The 24,382-nt window shown below is 31.9% G+C and overlaps 1 protein-coding gene across 2 annotated transcripts in view; it reads left to right on the top strand.

Moving 5' to 3' along the window:
• Positions 1–24,382, top strand: part of LOC118205526 (uncharacterized) — a 47,857-nt gene that overhangs the window by 14,659 nt on the left and 8,816 nt on the right. Inside the window, exons 2-4 of one of the 2 annotated variants that reach the window (XM_035377815.2) lie at positions 1,936–2,048; positions 8,247–8,345; positions 19,129–19,312. In XM_035377815.2, the coding sequence (XP_035233706.1) occupies positions 1,975–2,048; positions 8,247–8,345; positions 19,129–19,312 (357 nt within the window). In that variant the 5' untranslated portion in view covers positions 1,936–1,974. Of the gene's footprint in view, positions 1–1,935; positions 2,049–8,246; positions 8,346–19,128; positions 19,313–24,382 lie in introns of those variants that run through there. The other variant, XM_035377816.2, reaches the window with a different exon arrangement.

Here is a 24,382-nt window from a genome sequence, read left to right as displayed (position 1 = left end):
TTCATTGCTAGTGAATTCCACAAGTGATATTTTAAAATTGAGTTTAAGGCAAAAATAGCATTATTTACCAACAAAAACAGTTCTGCTTGCATTAGAACAAAAAGAACACAAATGAAAATGGCGGTTTTGCTTGACTGAAGGATTGTATTGCATGATTGCCTGAAGATTGATTATGTGAATGGTTGCGAGAGTTTTGCACATTCTGAAATTTTGGGAACTTGTACTTACGTGGTTGCAATAATACGCAAGTACCTGTAAAATACGTACATAATGATATGCATGTACATATATTATAAATAATTTTTTTAATTATAAATCATTATTCAAAAGAGGTTGAGCTAAGAATTTCTTCAGTGCGGTATAATATTCTAAATAATTAAATCGATTATAGTGAAGCCCACTATGTGAAAAAAACGACAATGGAACGATAAGTATATGGTTTATGGATTTACCTGCACAACCAAAAAAGATGGCATGCAACGACCGCAATGCATCTTGTGCTCCAAGATATTTTCAAACAGCAATCTCAAACTATCAAAGTTATTAGAGCATTTCAACAATGTGCATGGTGGCGAAAAAGCGCATAGCATGAACAGCTTGAAGTCAAAGAAGGCTCGGTTTGATACCAGTGGAACTATTCTAAAATTGTGCGGACCAGCAATTCAAAAACCTTTATTAGAAGCGTCATATCAAGTGGCATATTTATGTGAAAAAAAAGAAACCTCACACGATCGCTGAAGAGTTGTAAACCTTCTGCTTTAATTATTGCTAAAACAGTTTTAGATTCGGAAGCACATAAAAAAATCCAACAGATTCCATTATCGAATGATATTATACGATCACGAATACAAAATCTCAGTGAAGATATTTTAATACAAATAATTGAAGACATAAAAATCAGTCCACTAAAAATAAGTATGCAACTGGATGAGTCAACTGATGTTGATAATTTTAGCCAACTTTTGGTATTTGTCAGGTATGTGAAGGAAAAAGAGGTGATAGAAGAATTTCTATTTTGTGAGCCACTGGAGGTGAATACGAGAGGAATTGATATTTTCAGCCACATCAAAGACTTTTTTACCAAATATCAATTACCAATGAATGTGATTGGCTCATTATGCACTGATGGAGCCCCAGCAATGTAAGGCAAAAATTCAGGATTTTTTTCACACATGAGAAGAGAATTACCGGAAGTTATAATAATGCATTGCATGTTGCATCGTCATGCACTTGCATCGAAAGCATTGTCAGAAAGTTTAAAACAACATCTAACTACAGCAGTAAATGTAGTAAAATACATCCGACGGTGAGCGCTTAATCATCGCATTTTGTTGATAGTGATCTGAAAAAAGATCAACTTATTGAAATGCAAGCAAGTGGACATGTTCAAATGGAATTCGAACAATTAGAATTGCAACAAATCGGGTGTTCACAATTACAGCGTTATCCGGAATTGGCGAACGGAGCACTGCACTTTGCTACCACCTACTTGTGCGAAATGGGATTTTCATCGCTTTTGCATATAAAATCTAAAGCGAGAAATCGCTTAAATGCAAGTGGTGACTTATGCGTATGTCTTTCGAAAAAGGAACCTCGCTTCGCCAGTACAATAATGAACAAACAACAACAAACTTGTCATTGATAAAAATAATATTGTTTTGTATTTATATAAAATGTACGTTTTTCAATAAACAATAAGTTTCGCAAAAAATGTATTTTTCTAGACTAAAAAAATTAAAACACATTTTTCAATGGGGTGCGACTCGCTAGAAAGGTTAAGAAACACTGGGTTTGACTGTTGGTAGAAAGACTGATGATTTTTTAGGAATTTCCTGCTGTAAAAAACTGCTGACTCTAAATACATATGTATATAATATTTTATGAGTTCATTTTCTTTGCTTGTTTTTAAAACTTTAAATTGTTTTATGATTTCAGTGCTTTTTAATCTCGTGTGTATATTAATTGGTGGTAAAGATGCCAAGGCCTAAAACAGAAAGGACCATTGTCAAAGGAGTTAAAAGTTCCAATAACAGTCGTTGGACACATAGGTAATTTTTATTATTATGGATTTAAATTAAACCTATATAAGGAAAACAAATGCCATGAATTTTTTGCCCATTTAATTTCCATTTTAAAATAATCTGATTTTGCTTACCTGTTTTGATCACTGACATACACAGCTCAATAGTGTTTATTACAAAGACAAATATTGTTATATATATTCAAGGATGAAGGTTATTAATTCTTACACCATATGAATGCAGTGGAATCTCAGATCACAGAGATCTCTCAAAACAACCCAATTATCTGAACAAGCAGCGTCTTACATGACCAAATGGGATTATAGAGAGAATGTAAACAAGGTTCATACAATCATTAAAAGTACAGTAGAATTACAGAAATCCGCAAAGCTTGGGACCAGAGGTTGTGCGGATTTCAGGACTAGATAAAGCATAATATTCAGACCAAAAGTGCAAAATGAATAAGGCATATTAGATACATTTAATTAAATTATTATATATGTTATTGCAATAATTTATTATATGCATTAAATTATTATTGCATATATAAATTGATTATATTATTCATTGTATTATATGTACACAGCATCAACGTTTGCCGATTTTGCCTCAAGCAAAGATTTCTGGTTTCGGATTTCAGCGTTAGAATCACTGTTAAATTTCAACTGCTGTAAAATTTCAACAGCTTTTCTTTATTTTTCCGTATATCATACACAATCATGTCACAATTCCATACCATTCTGCTATAAATTGAGGAGTAGCACCTGCTTTCATCTTTTGCAGAATTCGCACTTTTTGCGTTATCGTCAATGCACCGTGTTTACGTTTTTCAATGTTGCAAGCAATAAAATCACGAGTGCGTTTCTTATCTGTCATTGTGTTAAAAAGGGCTGAAATTTAAAATATTCTTAATTTATCCACAAAATATCTGGATAAAAAAAAGGCAGCACTAAACAATCTCGTGAAATGAAATAAAAAAAGCTTAGAAAATTCAACAATGTGAATCGTGAACTTGAACAAAGAGTTGAGTGAATTGTCTGCTTTTTTACCTCGATGCAGATTAGAGGGAAAAGACTTATCTTATATTTTTAAACTTTTTTATATCAATAATTTGGTGTTTTCGTTTTGACTCATTATTATTCGGTAATTGTGACGTCATTTATTTGGTAAGTATTTTTTTCTTCGATATTTCGTACTCAATGTTGCGGTTTCCGGAACCTATAAACTGAATGTTTGTATTCTGAGAGGCAATGCGAATTTCAGGAGTTGGAGGATTTCAGGTCGGCAGATTTTCGGTGTTTGACTACTTAAATGTCCTTAGACTTTTGGAAATAATTTATGGTGCTTAAAAGATATTAAACTTGTCCAAAACCTTCTAAAGGTCCTTAATTTACTTACTGACATCTCTGATTTTTATGACTGCCATTTTAAATGTGAATTAACATTTTGGGGGAATATTTTTTGTTGATAAATTAACAAATATGTATTTGATAGATTATAATTTGAATTCTTTACTGTTTTTTAATATAAACGATGCATTGCTCGTGCTTTTGGGCAGAAGATGCTGAAATATAAACATTGTGGAATTATTTCTTTTTTGCAAATAAAGAGTTCATAAAACGTTGCACCAAGAACTTTTCCCTTTTTGGGATATGATTTTTTTTTTTTATTATGTGGTGCTAAATTTGGAGACTATGAATATTTTGTCAGTTTTAAGATCAGTTTGTATATAAAATTTTTTATTTGAAGATTTGTGAATTTTTCAGTGGACTTTTTTTTTACAAACATAATAACATTGATAAATATTATTAAAATAATGATAATATTTTAAAAATTATATTTAAGAAATAGCATTAAAATGAAACATTTTCTTCCCATGTCATATTTTAAGCTGACATTACTTTCCAGTTTGGTGACGTGTGAATATTTTTATTGTGGAAAATAAGTATGAAAGTAAATGCTATACAGAAAATTTTCAAAACGTTCCAAAAGCAAAAAAGTTATTTTAATTATTGTACAATTAAAGTATTTTAGAGCAGTTTATAGATACACACATACACAGAACAATAGCCCAAATGGTGCTCTCGTCTCATTGTGTGTTTGGCTTCTCTTTCAGAGGTGCCAAAATTCATGGCAGTGCATAATGGAAAAGCACCCAAATAAAAGCCCCCCCCCCCTTTTTTTTTCTTTTCTATGTATTGTTTCAGAATATTCAAATGTGTATCAGTTTTTTTCTTAAAAATTCATTCTACACTTTTCTTTTTTTCCCCCCAGTCTCATGTCTTTTTGATCTTTGTCACCTGGTGCAATCTCTATGGGTCCTAAATTCTGCTGCTCAGTGCCTGCCCTAAATTCTAAAAATTTTGCCATCCCTAAATTTTGTTGCTGGATGCTTCACTAAATTCTAAAAATTCTGCCACACTGGTTCTAACCCTGACCTTATATGATTTCATATTCATTCATCTCAATTCTCATATTATTAAAGAAATAAAATTAGAATTTTTTTTTTTTTCTGTTCATTCTAAGTACAATCAGTTCTTTAGAATGACAGAAATCTTTAACTAAATCTGATGAACACCGGTAAATCGGTCAGAGGTTCGAATCCCGCGAATGGGCTGGCTGCATGGGTGTTTTCGTGGTTTTCCCCATGTGTAACGTGTATGCGAGCCAGTTTCCCTTAGAAAGTCCTCCACGAAGGCACCCCTCCCCTTAGGCAGATAGCCCTCGAGGCTTTGCCGTAATTAAATAACTCAACTAAATCTGAAAATTCCAAAATGAAGAGGAAACTTATTGAGGAAAAAATTGATTACATAAAGAGAAAGAAAATTATTCTGCAAAGTTATATATCGTGGAAACATTAACAGTTTAGGAGGTGAAGCAGAGACTAGTGGGAACATTGATGTATGTATTGAAACAAATAAACTTCAAAAAGATACTAAAGAGAAGAAAACTGGTGTAAATTAACTAAAATAACTGTAAAACTTTCTTATTGGAAAGACCCAGAAATATTTTGTTGTGTGCTATAACACAATAAAATATACATATTTTGTAACACAACAAAACTACAAAAACATAGGTGTTTGCTAGCTTTCAATTTACAATTAACCTAATATTGTTTTAAAATCAATATCGGAAATTATATGTATATTCTGTTATTTTTAAACTGTAAAATGTTCTTAGGTTGCTATTTCAACAGATTAAAAAAAAATTAAGTAATTTACTAAGGCAATCTAAGTACATTATTTAATTATTTGTAACCAACTACTTACCCTTAGCAGTTATCTCTACATGTTAAGGTGATTTATCGTGTTTCCTGAATCCTTACTGTGGATACAAGATGCAACACAAAAATGTAAAAATTAACATAAAACTCGATGCGAAGCTACGACACTAAGGGGGTCACACAGGCAAAGCTTAACTAACTTTTACCAGCTATGCCAATGTCAGGCACTCGCGTCTGTTCTGATCAGAGGGTTTCTCTGATCAATCTGATTTAATCTCTGATAATCACTGATTTAATGTTGATTTCAAGGTGATCAGTGATTCGTACTGATGTTAATTTCGAAGCTTATGATTTTATCTCTAGGCAAAATTTATACCCTTTGAAATTAACAAAGATGTGTAAATATTACTAGAGGACCTTAAAAATGAGCACGTAAAAAGAATTTGATTGATAACATGTCTTGAAAGTTAAAACATGAAAATAAAATATGATAAAAGATATTTTTATAAAATAAGCTTTTATTTAAAACGTATGGTTGATGAACTATAAAGGAACAAAATAGAATCTTAAGGCAAATGTAAAATATGCTTGGGGTATCTTAAAAAAGAAAGTATGTGTTGAAAAAAAAAAAAAAAAAAAAAAAAAAAGGTCAAAGCATTCTGAAAATTGGAATGTTGTTGCTCACTTGTCTGATGTAGTTAGCTCAAGCCCAAGAAATTCCTCATGGTAAGGAGCGCTAAATTATGCCTGTTGTTGGCAACAACCTTGAGCACCTAACAGGTGACAGTGTGATTTGCTCAGTTCCACCCCTAATTTTGATGGAGAGCACCCCAGGGGGGAATGGATCCGAGAGTTTCCCCACCTCTCTCCCCTTCCATCAAACCACATGAGAGGACTTTTCGGCTCTCCGCATATTTAGAGTGCTGCTATGCTGCATCGATGTTATACATTTACAAACATTCATGCCTTCTTCAGGATTCAAACCCAGGCCCTTTGGCACAGCAGTCAGCGACGCTAACCACTGTACCAGTTGGCCGGCGAAAGCTGGAAGGTGGCAGAAGAGACTGAATTTTAATTTTTCACAAAACATAAGACTTGATTGGTGATGAAATTTTTTTAAATTAGGAAGAAGTGGTTTAGTCATGTAATTTTTGTATGAAACTACCAATCTCCACAAAAAAAAAAAAAAAAAAAAACACTGCACTGAAAAAGCTTTGCAAAACGAGTGTTAAATGGTAAATGGACAAATGATATGCAATGATACTAACAGTGTCAAGGCAATGAATTAAAAAATTATCTCTAAATAAGATGACTGAAGAGAGAAGCCTTTTTCTCGAGGCATTAATGCTAATATACAGTAAGACCCCGCTTAACGCGGGGGATACGTTCCATCAAAGTAGAGCGTAATGCGAAATAGCGCTAAACGAGGCTATCTTTACATGTAAATATTGGGGTTAGGGGAAGATAGCAAGGAAATTGGTTAGGTATTAAATTTAAAAAGTATGTTTTTTTAATAAAAATAAAACCAAACATTTATTTCTTAAAGCCCAAATTAATACCACATTATTATTTCTTGCAAAAATAAAAACAAAATATAAATAACAAAACGAATATTCTTAAAAAAAAAAACAAATAAAATTCTCAGTCAGTCCTATTTAGTTAGCCTTCCGCGTTTTCAGTGTTCTGCCTTTTTGTGACAAAAGCATCTAATGTTGTTTGCCTTTTTCTTTTGCGTTGTTCTCTTAAAAGTTCTTCATAAACGGATAGAGCATCTCTAACACCACGCCTTACTTTTGAGCTCCTGTCAAAACTAAAGATCAAAATATTTGACACTGTAATATAGTATTAAATATGTAAATTAATACTTACTTACAATAATGTCAACAAATGTTTCCAATAATAAAAATATGTCTGTACAATACTGCACCAAACAAGAAATGCAAGTACACTCTTTCGGATATGTATTTGAAACCTATCACTGCATAATATTTCGGGGAATCCCCGTATGCTGCGAGCGATTTCATGGAATCCCCGTGTTGAAATAAAAGAGTGCTAAACCGAAACAGCACTAAACGAAGCAGCGTTAAGCGGGGTCTTACTGTATGAGGTTTCATATATTTCGTACAAATTAAAAGAGAATTTAAAGTTTAATAAAAGACATGCTAGTTGGATGTTACTTCTCGTAAAATTATCATAGGAAATTTTCACTCGTCAGGTTTTAAGTAGCTACTGAATCAGACAGTATTGTTATAGGTTTGATTTGGGCTGTTGAAAAATTAACTGCAGGTTTTTATAGGTTACCTCATATGTAACGTAAATATGAATCACTTTCTTTTATAAAGTCAGCCTGCCAGTGAATAAGATTTCTGAAAATTGGTATCTAATGTTAGCTTGAACTGCCGTTGACTAAACAGGCTGGCTGCATGGAATTTATATGGTTTTTCCCCATGTGCATCGTGAATATGAATCAGTGTCTTTAAGAAGATCTGGTATGTACTAGTGGTTGAATGAATAAGAATCCTAATACTGATAGTTCAACTTAAGTTCAAATCTCAATGAATGTGCTCATATTTATTTTCATATTTTCTCTTGTGTGTAGCATGGATATGAGCCAGTTTCTCTTAAAAAATGCTCTATACTGTAATCAAGTAAACAGATGTATTCTTGGAAAATCCTTTAATTGAGTGTTTTTTGTAATAAATAGTTTTCCTCTTGTGAAGTTTTCTTGAAAGACCAAGCACATAACCCTCTGTAACTGATTACCATCTTCATAATAAATATGTTTGATCATTAAGGAGATTATCATGTAATTGTCATACTATAAGATATGTGGCACATCAAACTGAAGTGAGTTAAACTATTTTGGTGTTAAGCTAATCTTTTGTTCAAATTCTCTATATATTACAGAAGTATCAAAAGCTTATTTTTAAATAAATATTTCAAATTTAGTTGTTTGAAATTTTTAGTTTTAATGACTAATAAGTTTGTTTTTATTAATTTAGGGAATTGTTAGATTTGGCTAAAGCTTTACAATGCTATGGCTTTAGAGATATTAAGAAAGTTGCTGAAGCTGTGAAAACAAGATCTGAAAATGAAGTAAGGTAAGTGTTCTGAAATTAGTCATAGCATTTCTCATCTAAAAACATTCAGTGACATCAAAGCTGATTTCTCTGAATACATGAAAAATTAATTTTGTAATTCTGAACAAAACACACTATAACATATTGTTATTCTCCACAAATTCAATCAAGCTGTATTGATGTTTATGTGAAAATGTTGCTGTATTTTTTTAAAATTTGTAGATGGCCCATTTTGATATGGTATAGAAATGGTTCAGTTTTGCACTTAATCATTTTTAATTATGACACTGCTTGACAACTGCCAAGAAAGAGTAATTTTTCATCATAAATAATGATAGGTATAATGTAAAATGGTACAGATACCACCACATAGCAAAACAAGCAAGGGGGGGAGATGCTCCATACAGCTGTTTTCAGCATACACAAAAAAATTTCATTCTGCTAAAAATAAGGACAGATATAAAACTATCAATGCAGAGTCGGAATCTTCGGCCACTGTTGTATATTATGCAACTGTTGCACATGCTGCCCACTGAACTTAGTTAAAGAGAGCTTGAGGGCCATGTCTTGCACTCAGTATCTTCCTCTGCTCATGTATTAGACACTTCGACTGCCCTGTGCAAACAGACATTGTCATTCATGAACAGAAAATCTGGACCAACTGCACTATGAAAAAAGACATGATAAAGGAGAATTTCACTGTAATATTGCTATGATGCTACTGTATGTATTTCGAAGATGTAAAGAGAAGTTCTGATGTTGCACTTGATAGTCAACCATGCAATTACTCTCCAGCCATAGTGATCATTTCTTGGATGATGCTAATAAGTTCCTCTCTCTCTTTTAACACTAGTTGGTATCCAGAATCACTGTTGATGGTGAAATGGGATTTGTCAGAAAACATGATTGTGGATCATATGTTCCTTAATGATAATGTAATCTTTTCTGATAATTCTCTTAACTAAATTCAGCATGCGTGCAGCTTCTGTGCATAAGTCAACATTATTTGATTGCAAAGAAAATGGGAGTGCCAGTAGTACTGGCAAGTTGTGCAGCTCTCTGAGTAGCATTTCTGCTCCTTTTTGCAACCAAGGCAGCATGTCTGTCCTCTTGAGGTGTAGTGATGTACTATGCAAAAGCATGCTGAAGGTCTTTGTATGGCCTTCAGTATGCTTTTACACAGTACTTCCATCTTCAGAAGCCTTTTTTTACCATTTGATAAACATTCTTCAACATGCCTTACTGTGGCAAATTGGGTGACCTTTGTCATGTCTCAAGATGCCCAAATGTTCAGCCCATTCAAATAGTGTCTTGCAGGTTTTTCTGCATTTGGTATCATATAAATGTCTAAATTCTGCACCTTGGAAGGGTTACACTGAAATGTTCCCCCCCCCTCTGGATTAACTGGGGTTCTTGTATGTCCTACAAGCTCACTTTTAAACACCTGTTGGGTAGGAAATCACACCCTGGCCAATTACGGTATATTGGTTGACACTGTATTGAGAATGGCCACCCCAATACCTTCGGCCTTTCAGTGGCTGTGTGCGGCAGATGCAATTTTCTATGTATCTTAAACATGAAGCCACAAAACATATTGTTTTGGAGTAGGATGTTACTCATACTGGTTTTCTTTTCTTGGAAGTAAGAAAGAATTAAATTCTGAGGAACTTAAACTCAGTTAACACAGAAAATTGTATACTTCCTTAACTTTTTAATTTAATCAAGCTTATTTATTACTTATTTATTTTCTTAGGGGCAGGCTATTATTACAGCTCTCATATCAAAACTGAAGTCTGAATTTTTTATTATGTAGAAAAGAGTTCCTAATTCTGGAGTTGCAGCAGGATCTGTAAAGCAAAAGCATGTTTTGATATCAGTGAAGTAAAAAGTAGAATTGCTGAATAATAATAATAAAAAAAGAGTATATACGTCTGAAAATTATGCAAGGAGTATGGCATTAGAAAGGCAACGATATAGAACGTAGAAAACAGAAAAGGCAATTTTTTTATTTCATTGTGAGTGAATTTGACACCTTATTCACTTGTTATGCAAAAAGTTATGATCATGATAGAGTGATGGTTGAATGGTTGAGACAGTGTCACGATGGGATCATGCCATTAATGGGTCCAATGCAAATGGTTCAAGTGAAAATATTTTATGAGAAAGTATACTTAAAAAACTGAGTGCATATATTCGATAGGTTGGTTAACCAAATTAAAAAATTGCCATGGTATGAGGCAGCTAAAAATTGCAGGTGAAAAGGCTTTAGCTAATATTGAAGCAACTTGACAATTTGCAGATGAATTCATCAAACTCATTCATTAAATAATGAAAAGTGAACTGAACAAATTTATAATGCTGACAAAATTGATCTTTTCTGGCTGGCAATATGTACCTCAATACCTTGGTGATCTTTGCAGAAAAACTCAGTTAGTGCCAAAGATTTCGAAGTGAGACTAATGTGCTCTGCAGGAACGCATTAATGGAAACTTTTCATAGTTTGGAAAAAATGAACAAGCTTGGATGTTTAAAGTAATAAAGATTTGTCCTTTCATCTGTTCAAGTGAAAGAACATGGATAGCATAAACAATAAACCAAAGCTCAGCAATATTTGAAATCAGTTGGTTTACCAATTTCAGATGATGCAAAAATTGTCCTGATTATGCACAACTGTTCGGCTCATAACTCACTTAAAATTTTTAGGAAAAGATAACATCTTTATCTTACTCTTTTTTACAAACTGTACATTCATCATTCAACTAATGGATATCAAAGTGCTGCACATGATGAATTGCAGATGTAGTGTTTTTAAATTTATGTTGAATTTTTTTAACAGTTGATTACAGTTGAACTTTTTTAGCATTCAAGAATTTTTTAGATATTTAGCATAACATCTACTGTTTGGAACATTGCAGGGGTGTGGGATGACATGCCTGCAGGTATTTAAAAAAATGCTTGACCTAATTTATGGCAAGCTACCATATTTCAAGGTGGCCATAATGATGATGACAATAGCTGGGGATATGAAGCATTTTGGATATTGCAAGCAAAAGGCGAAATTTCATGGAATTTCTGGAGAAAAGATAACTGAAGAGGATGTAACAGAAGTTTCCCATTGTGATAACAATGCCCTAATCATCAGTTATCTAACGGGCGGCAAAATCTATATTCTTAAAGCAGTCACACATTAGTCAGTTACCAAACTTTGCAAATTTAGTCCCAAATTTTTCACCTGCTGTGAATTTAATTTTTTAGATTGTTTTGAATATGATGTTGTCCACATGATATTATTGATTTGATATTTTTTCTACTTCTGAATTGTTTACTGTTTTAAGTCATTAGAAAAGAAGCAGAAATTTTTTGTGATGTATATATATTTTTTAATATTTTGTCTTTTCTTAATATTAAAAATTTTTTGAACCCCTAAAATGTTAACCGTTTTAACTTACAATGAGTTAGAAACTGAGCAGTAATTTTTTGTGATATTTTTATATACTAAATTTAATTTTCATGTTTAGAAACTGAGCAGTAATTTTTTGTGATATTTTTATATACTAAATTTAATTTTCATGTTTACTTTAGACTTCATGATATCGTTCTTTTGTTATTTATTTGATGCTAAAATATAGACCATTTTATACTTAAGCAGTAGCTTTGCAGTCACATCATTCATGATTTTCTCCCCTTTAAAACATTATCCATATGTAACAAGCAATGGCATTGATCAAGATCCTGAAATATTGCATACTTAGTGGACTCCCAAATAAAATTTTATTGGAAAGCAAAGTATTTGAAGACACAATGTGAAAAGCTGCAGGGGGGAAAATGGTCTGTGTGTTGATAATTTCATAGTTCCAGGATTATTTTTCTTACTGCTTTGCTTTTTATATATTGTTTGACTGAAAAACTAATTTTATCAGATGGTGCAATAAATGGTTAAATATGGATGAAAACATAGTGATTGATAGGAACAACTATACAAAGAGGAGCTTTTGCTTTTTTTGTTCAAATACTTGAAAGGTAAAAATTGGTATACTTAGAAAAATCACAGAGATTTACGAAGGTCTATTTGTTAAGCAAAAGGGCAATATAAGTAGATACAGTTGACCATCATTTTACCTAGAAGTTAGCAGCATTGTAAGATGTTGTTGCCATTATGGCTCAGGATATAATTACATAATTTAAAATACTCAAATTAATTTGTAGCTGAATATATACTTTACAATAGTATACAATAGTACATGTTGTAAGCACATTTTATAAAGACAACAACACTTTACAAACTTCACAGAATTTTACAAACATACATTGCATAACATCCAATTACAGGTGTAGTACTAACGGTTAAAATTTCAGAAAAGAAACTGAGTGACTATTAAATTCTTATTGTAGGCATTGTTCCTATTTAATAATAATAAATTTTAAAAATTATAGTTAAATATAACTTTGGATTCATATTTAGGAGAATTTATGTGGTTGCAATATGTAGGGGGGAAAGTAAGCATTATTGAAAATAATGCAATTTTAAGGTTTCATTTTCAGATAATTTAGCATTGTTATATTTTGTTTAAAACAACCAAATTATTTCCATACAAAGATGTGATTTATTTACATTTATATGACTACATGGTATTAATATTTTTCAAAAAATGCCTTTTAGGTTTATTCTTTCTATAAAATAGAACAAAACACTTTTAACAGTACTTGCTTTGAGAGGACATTGTGAGAACAACTCTTTTAATTTAAAGGTGGCTGATAGGCAGTAATGTTGGCTGAGATCTTTTTATGAGAATTTTTGTCTTTATTGTGGTGCCTCCACATTACCTTATTGTGTGTATCCTTCTATACATAACTGTTTGATGCATATTGTCCTGTAATGGAAAAGATCCAGAGGGGCTTGATTCACTTTTACTGTTTAGCTGGAAAGCAACTTTCAGATTTAAGAAATCGTAATTTGACAGATGTATGGAAGCACTTTTTTTTTTTCATTGAGAACTAAAAATTTGAAACCTAAAAAGTTTTGAAAATTGAGACTTAAAATTTTCTTATAAATTACAAGACAGGCACATAATAGTGACAATTTACCTTTTTTTTTTTTTTTTTTTTTTGTTGCTATGTGATCTTTGTATTTCTATCCATTAGACAACAGGATATTGAAATAATGGTGTTATGTTACATAAGGCTTTACGTTTGAACAATGGCTAGCTCAGAAAGGATTCATAAGTCATCTACCTGATGAATTAACAGCTATCTTATCATGAATGGAGCAGTTCAAATATTATATAATCAGTTTAAACTTAAGGGAAAAGCTTTATTTATACTTATCTACAAGTTAAATGAATAAGAAATATCTATCTAGCTACATTGTGCAAACAGCGTCCTTAGCTATCTGAACCGAGACTTCTCGTTTCTCCCTGGTGTCCTATAACGTCAGTCTCTATCTGGCCTTTGATTTGTTGGCATAGTGATGCCATTCCCAACATCCTCCCCCCTTTTGAGTTGCTGGATAGCTACTCAAAACATTCAAGTATGTCAAGTTCAATCTTAGTGGCATCTTAACAGTTCTACCAGATCATGTCTTTATAGTCTTAGAACTGTCACATACATCGGAAATATCAGTGGGCGGAGATCGGGGTAGACCTGGAAAGAAAGGGGAAAAAAAAACTCAATGTCCAGGTGGCAAATGTTAACTTTGTGTGCCACCAGTCCATCTGATCAGCAGAGGTTGACAGGATAATGGTGCCTTCATGGTGTATCTTTCGTACTTCGTAACAATCAGAGGGATGAAAACTTTCGTTGTTTCATAAGGACTGCAGATTTTGGGACAAAGTCCAAGTTTCCGTTGAAATCCAAGTTGGATTGGCATTTGGTCTCCAAGTTTGTATTTGCAGGCTCTTTTATGGCATTTCTTTGGGCATGAAGCGGCTAAAGAATATGAAACAGTAATTTTTCTTCCAGATATTTCAGCATTCTTTGTTGTCTCAAAAGCTTCAACTGCATGTTTTTCCTGTATGTAACTGATGGTAGCATTTGGATGTACAGGTGATAAATTCAGAGTTATCTGAGATGTTTTCGAAAAAGTTCGGCAATTTGAAAAATCGTAGTGTCAGCTGGAATGTCAGAGATAAGTATTTTTCTTGAATTATGTTTCTGTTCTTTGGGAGTTTCTGCATTTTTAGCAGGTTTTTCTCGTTTGCTTCATCAACACATCCTTGTTCAAATTGATTCAGTTGATTCTGCCCAGTTTCTTTATTATTCTTCACGATTGGATCATCATCATCATTAGCCTCATGACTGTCATCATCATTATCATCGTCGTTGTCATCATCATTAACATCAACATCATGAGGTAAAAAATGCCCTGTGTCAATATTATCAGTTACCTTTTCAACTATATTAAATTTTTCCCATTCCCGGAAAATCGTACTATATTCTTCTAAAAATGCTTTATCTTGTGCTCACAGGCACATCCTTTTATGCCGCTTTTAAGTTAAATCTTTATTTGTCGCCAAATCGGCCATATCAAATTTAAAAGGTAAACAAAGTTCATATCTACCGTCTCAAAGAATTTTCACATTATTTTTAAACTCTTCCAAAACTCTAGAATGATCTAAATTCTTTTTATTATTTTCTATGGGATCTGAAATTTCTATGGATTTTAAAGACAATAAATCCTTTATCGAATAATTACTAACATACAACGAAATTGCATTAAAAACAGTATCATCACTGCTATCTCCAAATGACTTATGCTTCCCAGTTAATACATGTCCCAAACAAGTCTCAATCAAAAATAACCCTGACTCTAACTGAACAGATTTATTAGTAAATAAAGCACCGGCAATATCCGCTCCTAAAAGCAGACCGATCTCATGATCAGAAGAACCCAAATCAGACAAACTGACGCCTCTTCAGTTCATTATGAATTTTACTATCGTTCACTTTTGGCACTGTGTCACAAATTTTGCTCTCTGATAGTGCTTTGATTTGAAAGGAGAAAGTTTCATCTAATGCCGAAGAGAGCAAATTATAAACAATGTGAATCTGCTTTTGCGTTTCTCTTCCCCCGAATAACGAATGCTTCAATTTAATTTGCCTTAATGGTTTTAAATTTAAATTCTCTACTAATTTTTTACTGACATATGAATGCTGAGAAGCTGTAACAGTAATCTGCGTACTAACGTAAGATCAACGTTCTTAAATTTAATTTTAACCTTTAGAGTCATTAAATAAACATTTTCTATTCTGCAGTTATTAGTTAATGTGCTGGTTCTTCTAGACTTTTCAAGCGCAGCTGCAGTGGCGGATTCTAGATTTTTATTTAGTGTATCCTTTTTCTTAGAAATATGATCTGAACTAAACCCAGTGTGGGCTAACATGACCATTTCTTCTCCTTTCACTTCTTGTTTCAGAAAATTCATCAAATTTTCAAGGCATCGATCATCAGGTTGAGGTCCTTCTTTTAAATTTCTGTTTTTCTCCGAAGCAATTAATACTTTTTCAGACAGGCAGGATTCAACTAAAGGCGTTAAGAAATCACCGTACTTCTCTTGAGTTCTTCCAAGACTTTCTAAAGCTCTAATCTTGGTTTCTTAATCATCGTAGAGAGTAGGAAAATTTGTCTTCACACGTCCACTGCATGCATTACGTATAACCATGCTTAGAAGATCTCTGACATATATCTGTACACGTAAATCTTCTCTTCCAAACCTCTCTCAAAGCTGGGTGATTGCTTTCGGTTAATTCAATGTTGTTGCCGGAAAGCTCTCCTTTACCCATGCGGCTTTGGACTGAGGAACAACTGCTTGCAGAAGGTACTGAAATTTATCTTCATCTGGAATCATCGAATCTTCATGGATCTTCGAAAACTGGCTCCAAAACATCAAAAATTCTTTTGCTTCGCTGCTGAATTTCTTTCGATCTTCGGCAGTTTAAATTTGCTTTTCTCTGGTAATTCAGTAAGTAAAGGATTCTTCAACAGCTTTTCGATTTGAGAACACAGTTCAAAATATTTATCTTTATAAGGCTCAGACGAAATAAATCTTTTTCATATAACTTTTCAGCATCTTTAGATTGAAAAATTATTGATGTTATTTCCTTTTGGCAAAATTCAAGTCGATTAAACTTGTCTTTAAGCTATAGTTCCAGAACCGAAAGTAACTTTAAATCGGGAATATCTGATTTCAGTTCTGCATCAATTTTGTTTGCACACGTAGTAAAGGAAGTTCTTAGACATTTCTGTTCAGTTTTCAGCTGTGTAAGCTTCATTTAAAATTTATTTTAGCTGTTATCGCACTCTACATTTTGGTGCCACAAATGTTATGTTACGTACGGCGTTAGGTTTCAAACAATGGCTAGCTCAGAAAGGATTCATAAGTCATCTACCCGATGAATTAACAGCTATCTTATCATAAATGGAGCAGTTCAGATCTTTTAAACTTAAGAAAACAGCTTTATGTACAAGTTAAATGAATAAGAAATATCTATCTAGCTACATCGTGCAAACATCGTCCTTAGCTATCTGAACCGAGACTCCTCGTTTCTCCCTGGCATCCCACGATGCCAGTCTCTATCTGGCCTTTGATTCGTTGGCATAGTGATGCCATTACCAACAAATGGTCTTGGTATTATTTCAAAATGCCACATTTCATGAATTTAGATGCTATGATACAAAATATATGGCTATAAATACTATAGTATGTGAGTAACAGGCTCATTTTCCAATAAATTTATCTCTATTTTGTTTTTATGTCAGGTAAAGCATTTAATTGATTTTTATAAACTGCTTATTGTATTTGTTAATGAGATTTTCCATAAATTCCAATGGATATCTATTATAACTTGCAGTCTATGTGATTCACTGTACCGTGTGCTTTATGTAGCTTGGGTGGAGGTCAGAATATGTAAGTGCCTTTTCAGGTTAAAATAGAAAGTGGGATTCTGAGCAAAAAGAGATAGATGATGAGAAAAGAAATAAGGAATTACTACTGTGTTAATGCTTGGTGTATAATACAGTCAAAAGTCGTTAATCCAGACTCGTCGGGACTTCGGCGATTCCGGATTATAGATCATCAGTTTAAATCTGGTAAGATGATGGCATGCAGAAATTATAAAATTAAAAATATGAAACCATAATTTATGAAATAAAGAACAATTATCATCTAAGGGGTATCAAAATTTACAAAAACAAAAAAGCTTAATATTTATTTGTTTACTTTATTAAACATTTCTTTCAATGCAAGTTGTTTAAGTTGCTTCGTTTTTTATGTGATGATACATTCTCTTTAATTCTATAAACAGACATAATTTCTTGTTCAGTTACAAAGTTCTGCTGTTCAAGTCCTATAATTGCTGTGTCGAGAATACCGACTAATTTGTCAATCGAAATATTTTCGTTTTCAATAACCTCTGTCACTTTCTTCATTATCGGAAGAGAATTATAATGACGAGAAATTTTATTTAAATCATATCAAAGACGGAGTACATCGAGATGAAATACTACATTTAGTAAGGAATTATAAGCCAAATAAAATAAAAACATCTGCCCTGAAGATAAGGATAGTGCTGACAGATCAACTTCCAATTCATTGCGTGCTGCGGCGTTAAAGATAAACAAATTTTAGATAAACAAAGGATATGCCTTTATCCATTTATTGCAGCAATTCCACTTTTTGTTTAATGGACTTCGAAACATACTTTCGCTTTGTAGATCCTTTACATATTAGTAAATATATATCAGAAATTCTATTTGACATAATCGAAAGTTCAAGCTTACTTTTATAAAACTGCTGTCTGCAAAAAATAATAAGCCGAATCCAATTCGAAGATTAAGGAACAACACTATCTGCAACATTAACTGAATTAGATAATTTTAGCTTAGCTTATACCGTCCGTTATACATTAAACACTCATTCGTAAGCTTATTTTGCGCGCATGCATATTCGCAGCCGTAAAGGTCTTACGCGCATGCGTCAGCGCGACGCATGCGCAGAAAGTTTGTAGCTTTGAGGTCCGGATTATAGATCATTCCGGATTATGGGTGTCCAAATTAACGACTTTTGACTGTATTTATTTATTTATTTATATCACTATACTTTAGTGCTTTGCTAACTAAAGAAAAGACTATAAATAATAAATAAACGTATAAAAAAATAAAAATCAGTTATCCTCATTGACCTCTCTAAGTGTACCAAACAGATAAGCTGAGTTAATAAAGCCTCTGAAACAAAACTTTTTTAACTTCTTGTCATAACTTTTATAAATTATAATCCAGTTTCACTGATTGGAATTTTTTTTTTTTTTTTTTTTTTTTTTTTTTTTTGCTATAAAACTTTTGTGTTAGAATAAGGAATAAATTTCAGCAGAGTTTTGAACTTTCTTTCGTCATAAAAATTAAGCTTATGTGCTTGTGAGCTTTATTTATTTAAAAAAAAAAAAAAAAAAATATCGTGCCAGAGCTTTCATAAAATGGGACTTCGCAGATTGGGATATGACTGTATGTTTTCAGTTAGTATATTTTGTCAAAATTGCATTTCACACTATTTTATTTATTTAGTTTATATTGTTGTTTCATTAATAATTTATAGTTGTAGTTTTTTAAATTTATTTATGAATTTTTACTAATTTCAAATGTTTTTGAAATTTTTATTACATGTTAATAACATGTGTTTTCATTTAATTCATTTTCCTTTTTATCTATGAAAAGAAAGTACTGAACAGTATGTTTGATTATTTTAATAGAATTATTCCTAATTATCAAACTGCTTATTTTTAAATAAGTAATGAATTAATTTTCTCCTTTTAGGCATTACATAAAAATTAATATTACTCAACAAAGAACCAAGATGTTGAAAGAAAATAGTCCAGTTTCTAGAGGCAACAGCAGTCTTAAAAATTGGACTAATGTTCAGAAGTGGGGGAAAATGGCTTACTATCAGATGCTTCCATGTGTCAGAAGCCAAAACTATAGTAAAATTGTTATGTTTGATGTAATTTGCTCTTTTTCATGTTTATTTTTGTAAAAAATATGTTATGATACAGTCAAACCCTACCTAAAATGAATGAGACATTTGGTTCCATGCAGTTTCCTATGCATTTAATGTTATTTTATTTTGTTACAGTGAACCTTCAAGAATGTGAAAATCAGATAAAAATGAACTGTATGATTATATGCTATTGAAATTTTATTTTGTATTTTTTCAGAATTTCTGGAAGTTTTAACCAAAAAAGTACTACCCCTTAAAATCATCCACATTTAGGATACTAGAATTCACATGCGTCCTTAAAAAAGAAAGAAAGAAAAAAAAAAAAAAAAAAAAAAAACTAAAACCTTTATGTTTATTTTTCTTTCACCTTCACTCCTCCTTTTCCCTGTATTAAACAAAAACTATGTAAGGTGTGATATCCAGCCCTTGAAGAACAAGATGTAATAAACATATCTTATTCACCATATGGTTAGTGCTGGATATGCTTATTGTATCTTGAGTTCATTCAAAGTCTGTGTTCAAGGCTGATTTCATAATGGAAATTCTGAAATTGGTGCTGTTCAGGAAAAGAGGAAGTAGTTAATTTTATGAACTTGCATTTTTCCAGTTGATTCCTCACTTAGGGAATGAAAACTTTTGATCATTATTGATTTATTTTGTTTAAGTATAAAAGTTCTCCACATTCTATTCTCCAAATAAGGGTTTTGTGTTCTTTAGGTCTTTTGCAAGACATAGGTTATTCTTTACAAAGGTTGATGAATCCTTGTTTTGCAACAATACATATCTTAGTGGAACAGATTGTGTTTTCACTGGATATCAGATAACACATGTAGGTGATGAAATTGTTCCCCTTCCCCAGAAGAGACATTCTCTATTACATATTCTTTGATCAAACTTTCTACACTCTTGTTTCTGTGTCAAAAATTCATCTGCATGGTGAGCTAAATATAAAGTTTCCACATTCAAGATAATATGAACATTATTCAAAAAATTTAAAATGGATGAAGTCAAATCGACATCTGCAAGAAATTCAGTTTATCTAGATCTACAGTTGGTAACCATAAGAAAAAAAATCAAAATTAATTTCTGCTCATGGGAAAAAATGAGAAAGGTGGAGATAATGATAAAGAAGTATTACTGAAATGGTTTGCCATTCAGAGAAGAGATAAACTTCCAACATCTGGCCAAATGCTTTGGACAAAGGCCAATGAATTTCCCAAATGTCTTGAACGGAATGGTAAAGAATGAAAAACAAATTTAATTTTTGCACATAATATTAATTGCAATTAAATCTTAGTATTTTTTAATTAGGTTTATTATTCACTTCTTTGATAGATATGACTGTGTTAATCAGCTTTTTTTTTTTTTTTTTTTTTTTTTTTTTTTTTTCTGTATTCATCATTCAGATTTTACATGTTTTTGTGAGATGGTCCATTTTTCTTATTGTATTGAATATTGAATCAAACTTGATCCCTTAAAGTTCATTATAATCGGGTTTGACTGTATATTGATAAAAAATTGTGTATTTTCAGAGATTAACACTCTGACTGCTCAATTTGTGGACCGAAATCACTTCCAAAATTGTGTATTTTTTCATTTGCATATTTTAATTCTATATATATTGGAGAATTGAAAAATGCACTTTTTCTTTCTAGAAAATATTTTTATATAGATTTTTATCATGAGAAACTAAGTTGCCGGAAAAACCAATTTCAGATGTTATCACAAAAAAAAAAAAAAAAAAAAAAAAAAAAAAACTTTTTTTAAATAAATTTCAGTCAAATTACAATTAATTTCTATTTATTGCATAATATAAAAAAGTAAAATGTATAAAATTTTAAAAAATATAAAGCGCTGAGGGAAAAATACCTTTAGAAATGCAGTTTAGTATGATAGAGTTCAAAACAGGGTTCAAGGCAAAGTCCAACTTCACAGTTAATAATTCAATAATTTAATTAAATAATTAAGATAATCTCTGAATGTTTTCTAGCAGCCATTTCTGTAAGAAAGAAGCGACAAAAAGTGAAATTTGAGTGCTAATACCATGTGCCTCCAATTTAGTGAACAACTAACAATATCTGTTGGCCAAAACATAAACTAAAGGCCTAATACTGTATATAATTTATTTTGATGTTTAAACGGGGAAAAAAATGCGCTCTTCAATAAAGGAAGAAAAACATATGCCAGCGGAAATCGCAGGATAAGCAAATTTTGCTACATTTGAGTTGGCAATGGAAATCACAGGATGATCGGCAAGAGGGTTAATGCTGTACTTGAATATAAGACCTCCCTAATTTTAGTTGTATTTTTATTATAAAATTTGGCAGGGTCTTTGTTTAAATGCTAAATAAGCCATACAATTAAATTACTGTAAACTGCATAGTTATTGTTAATTGTAATAGCAGCGTTGAGCAATTTCATTTTAGTCCTGTGTTCACTATACTTTCTTGGTATGGCTGAAAACAAATATCTGAAGTAATAATGCAACATAATCTTTCCTTTTTATATCATAGTAAATACCATATTTGATTAGGTAGCTTGCCTTTTATTTTAATGCAAAATGAATGTACTCTAATCAGAACTATGCTTTCATCAAGTATTCACTTGCATTTTTATTTTCTAAAATTTATCCTAAACTGTAAGGAGAGTGTTTTATTCAAGTGGGTCTTATTTTAGAGTAAATACAGTATTTTATAATGTTAGTGTGTTTAAACTATTAAAATCGGAGTTGCTTGCAGGTGATGAAATTTGGTATTAATTATATTAATGTTTTAAATTATTACATTAACATATCTGTGTAAGTGAACTTTCTGAGATTTATTTCTACACTTAAAAGAAGAAAAAATAGCAGGAAAGCAGAAAAATATCAAGGAAGTCACATTTAGCTTTAAAGAGATTGTCATTTGAATTTTTAGATGTTTAACTTATCAATTATTATCTATTTATATACAGTCAAAAGTCGTTAATTCGGACACCCATAATCCGGACCTCAAAGCTACAAACTTTCTGCGCATGCGCCGCGTTCACGCATGCCCACAGGCGTTTACGAGTGCGCGTAAGACCTTTACGGATGCGAATATGTTTTTGCGCATGCGCGTTTAATGTGTAACGAACGGTATAATCTAAGCAAAAATTATTTAATTCAGTTAATGTTGCAGATTGCGTTGTTCCTTAATCTTCGAATTGGATCCGGCTTATTATTTTTTGCGGACTGTTAGAGCAATTTCATAAAAGTAAGCTTGAACTTTCGATTATGTTAAATAGAATTTCCGATATATATTTACTAATATGTAATTTGTATCTACAAAGCGACAGTATGTTTTGAAATCTGAAATCTGTTTATGAATTTCACACTGCGGATTGGAAGTTGATCTGTCAGCACTATCCTTATCTTTAGAGCAGATGTTTTTATTTTATTTGGCTTATAATTCCTTACTAAGTGTATTATTTCATCTCGTTGTACTCCGTCTTTGATATGATTTAAATCAAGTTCCTCGTCATTATAATTCGCTTCCAATAGTGAAGAAAGTGACCCACAGGTTATTGAAAACGAAAACATTTCGATTGACAAATTAGTCTGTATTCTCAACACAGCAATTATAGGACTTGAACAGCGGAACTTTGTAACTAAACAAGAAATTATGTCTGTTTAATAGAATTAAAGAGAAAGTTTTATCACATGAAACGAAGCAACTTACATTAAAAGAAATGTTTAATAAAGTAAACAAATAAATATTAAGCTTTTTCTTTTTGTAAATTTTGATACCCTTTAGATCATAATTGTTCTTTATTTCATAAATTACGGTTTCATATTTTTAATTTTGTAATTTCTGCATGCCTTCTTACCAGATTTAAACTGATGATCTATAATCCGGAATCGCCGAAGTCCTGACGAGTCCGGATTAACGACTTTTGACTGTATTTACTTATCAATTGTTATTAAATTTTCTTAGAAACTGGTTTTAATGATTTTCCCAGCCAATTTAGATCCATTTTTGTTTTTCCTACTCCAAGAAGGTTCCTATAATAAGCCTGCATCTAATGTGGTCTAGGGTATAATTAATCCTCTAAAACGTAAGCTGATTTGCCAGGAAAAATACTATTACATATTTTTTTCCCTTATCAGGCATAAATTATACTCACCTTTGTTACAAATGTTGATAATGAAGCTGTTTTGAGCCAGTAAAAAGCAATGCAGTTTTGATATTTCCTTGATAGTACTTCCTCAAAAAATTTCCAAATAAATCGCATATATGAATTTATATATATACTGTGTAGCACAGTGTAGTTTAGTTTCATCTTGCAGGTTAGATTGTAGACCACAATGCTAAAAGTAACTTAGAAAATAACTTTTGCAACACTTATTTATGGGCAATGCTGAACTGCTTTCAGTTGCACCATTTTATAAAATGGATAAAATTATAAAAAGTTCTAGTTTAGTAATGTGCACATTAAATGTAAAGAGCACTACTACTAGCTTAAAATCATACATCATATCAATAATAAGATTTATTACAAAACACAGCAACCAATCACATGAGCGATAAGGAAGTAATTTTTCTTTCAAAGCCATCTCAACTTTTCCATCTTTCAACAACTCATGGGAACTGCCATGTCTACACAACTCGCCTTTGTTTGTTCACATTGTGCTTGGCATTTCAAAATACAAGAACTCCTCTGACTGGCCAGTTTCTGCTGGCTGTAAATGAAAGCATCTCAATGACTAGTTCATTGGAATCAGAATATGTCTTTCAATAAACTGAGCCACAGACAGTCAAACTTACGTAGCATGAGAGTTGTTTTTTTTTTTTTTTTTTTTTTTTTAATGTATAGTAGGTTCCTTTCTCTTTAATGTTCATCTCTGCTTTTACGCAGAGAAACTAAGAGTTGCTTGTAAAGTTAAAATTAGAGTACATCATGGGATTTAAAGAGGGAGGATTGTCATACAGTATTGCATTTAAACTTGCAAGTCGTGAATTATGTTTCAGAGCATGGTAATAGAGCAGCTGAAAGGCATTTTGGCACTGAGAAGATGGTACAAGAATGGAAGAAGCAGAAGAGGGATTTATTGAA

Source organism: Stegodyphus dumicola, chromosome 5, assembly GCF_044657685.1.
Source record: "Stegodyphus dumicola isolate Sdum_Otavi_A_Nest chromosome 5, ASM4465768v1".
Lineage (NCBI taxonomy): Eukaryota > Metazoa > Arthropoda > Arachnida > Araneae > Eresidae > Stegodyphus > Stegodyphus dumicola.
Note: the sequence above shows the minus strand (reverse complement) of the source record. Positions and strands in the feature narration are given on the sequence as shown.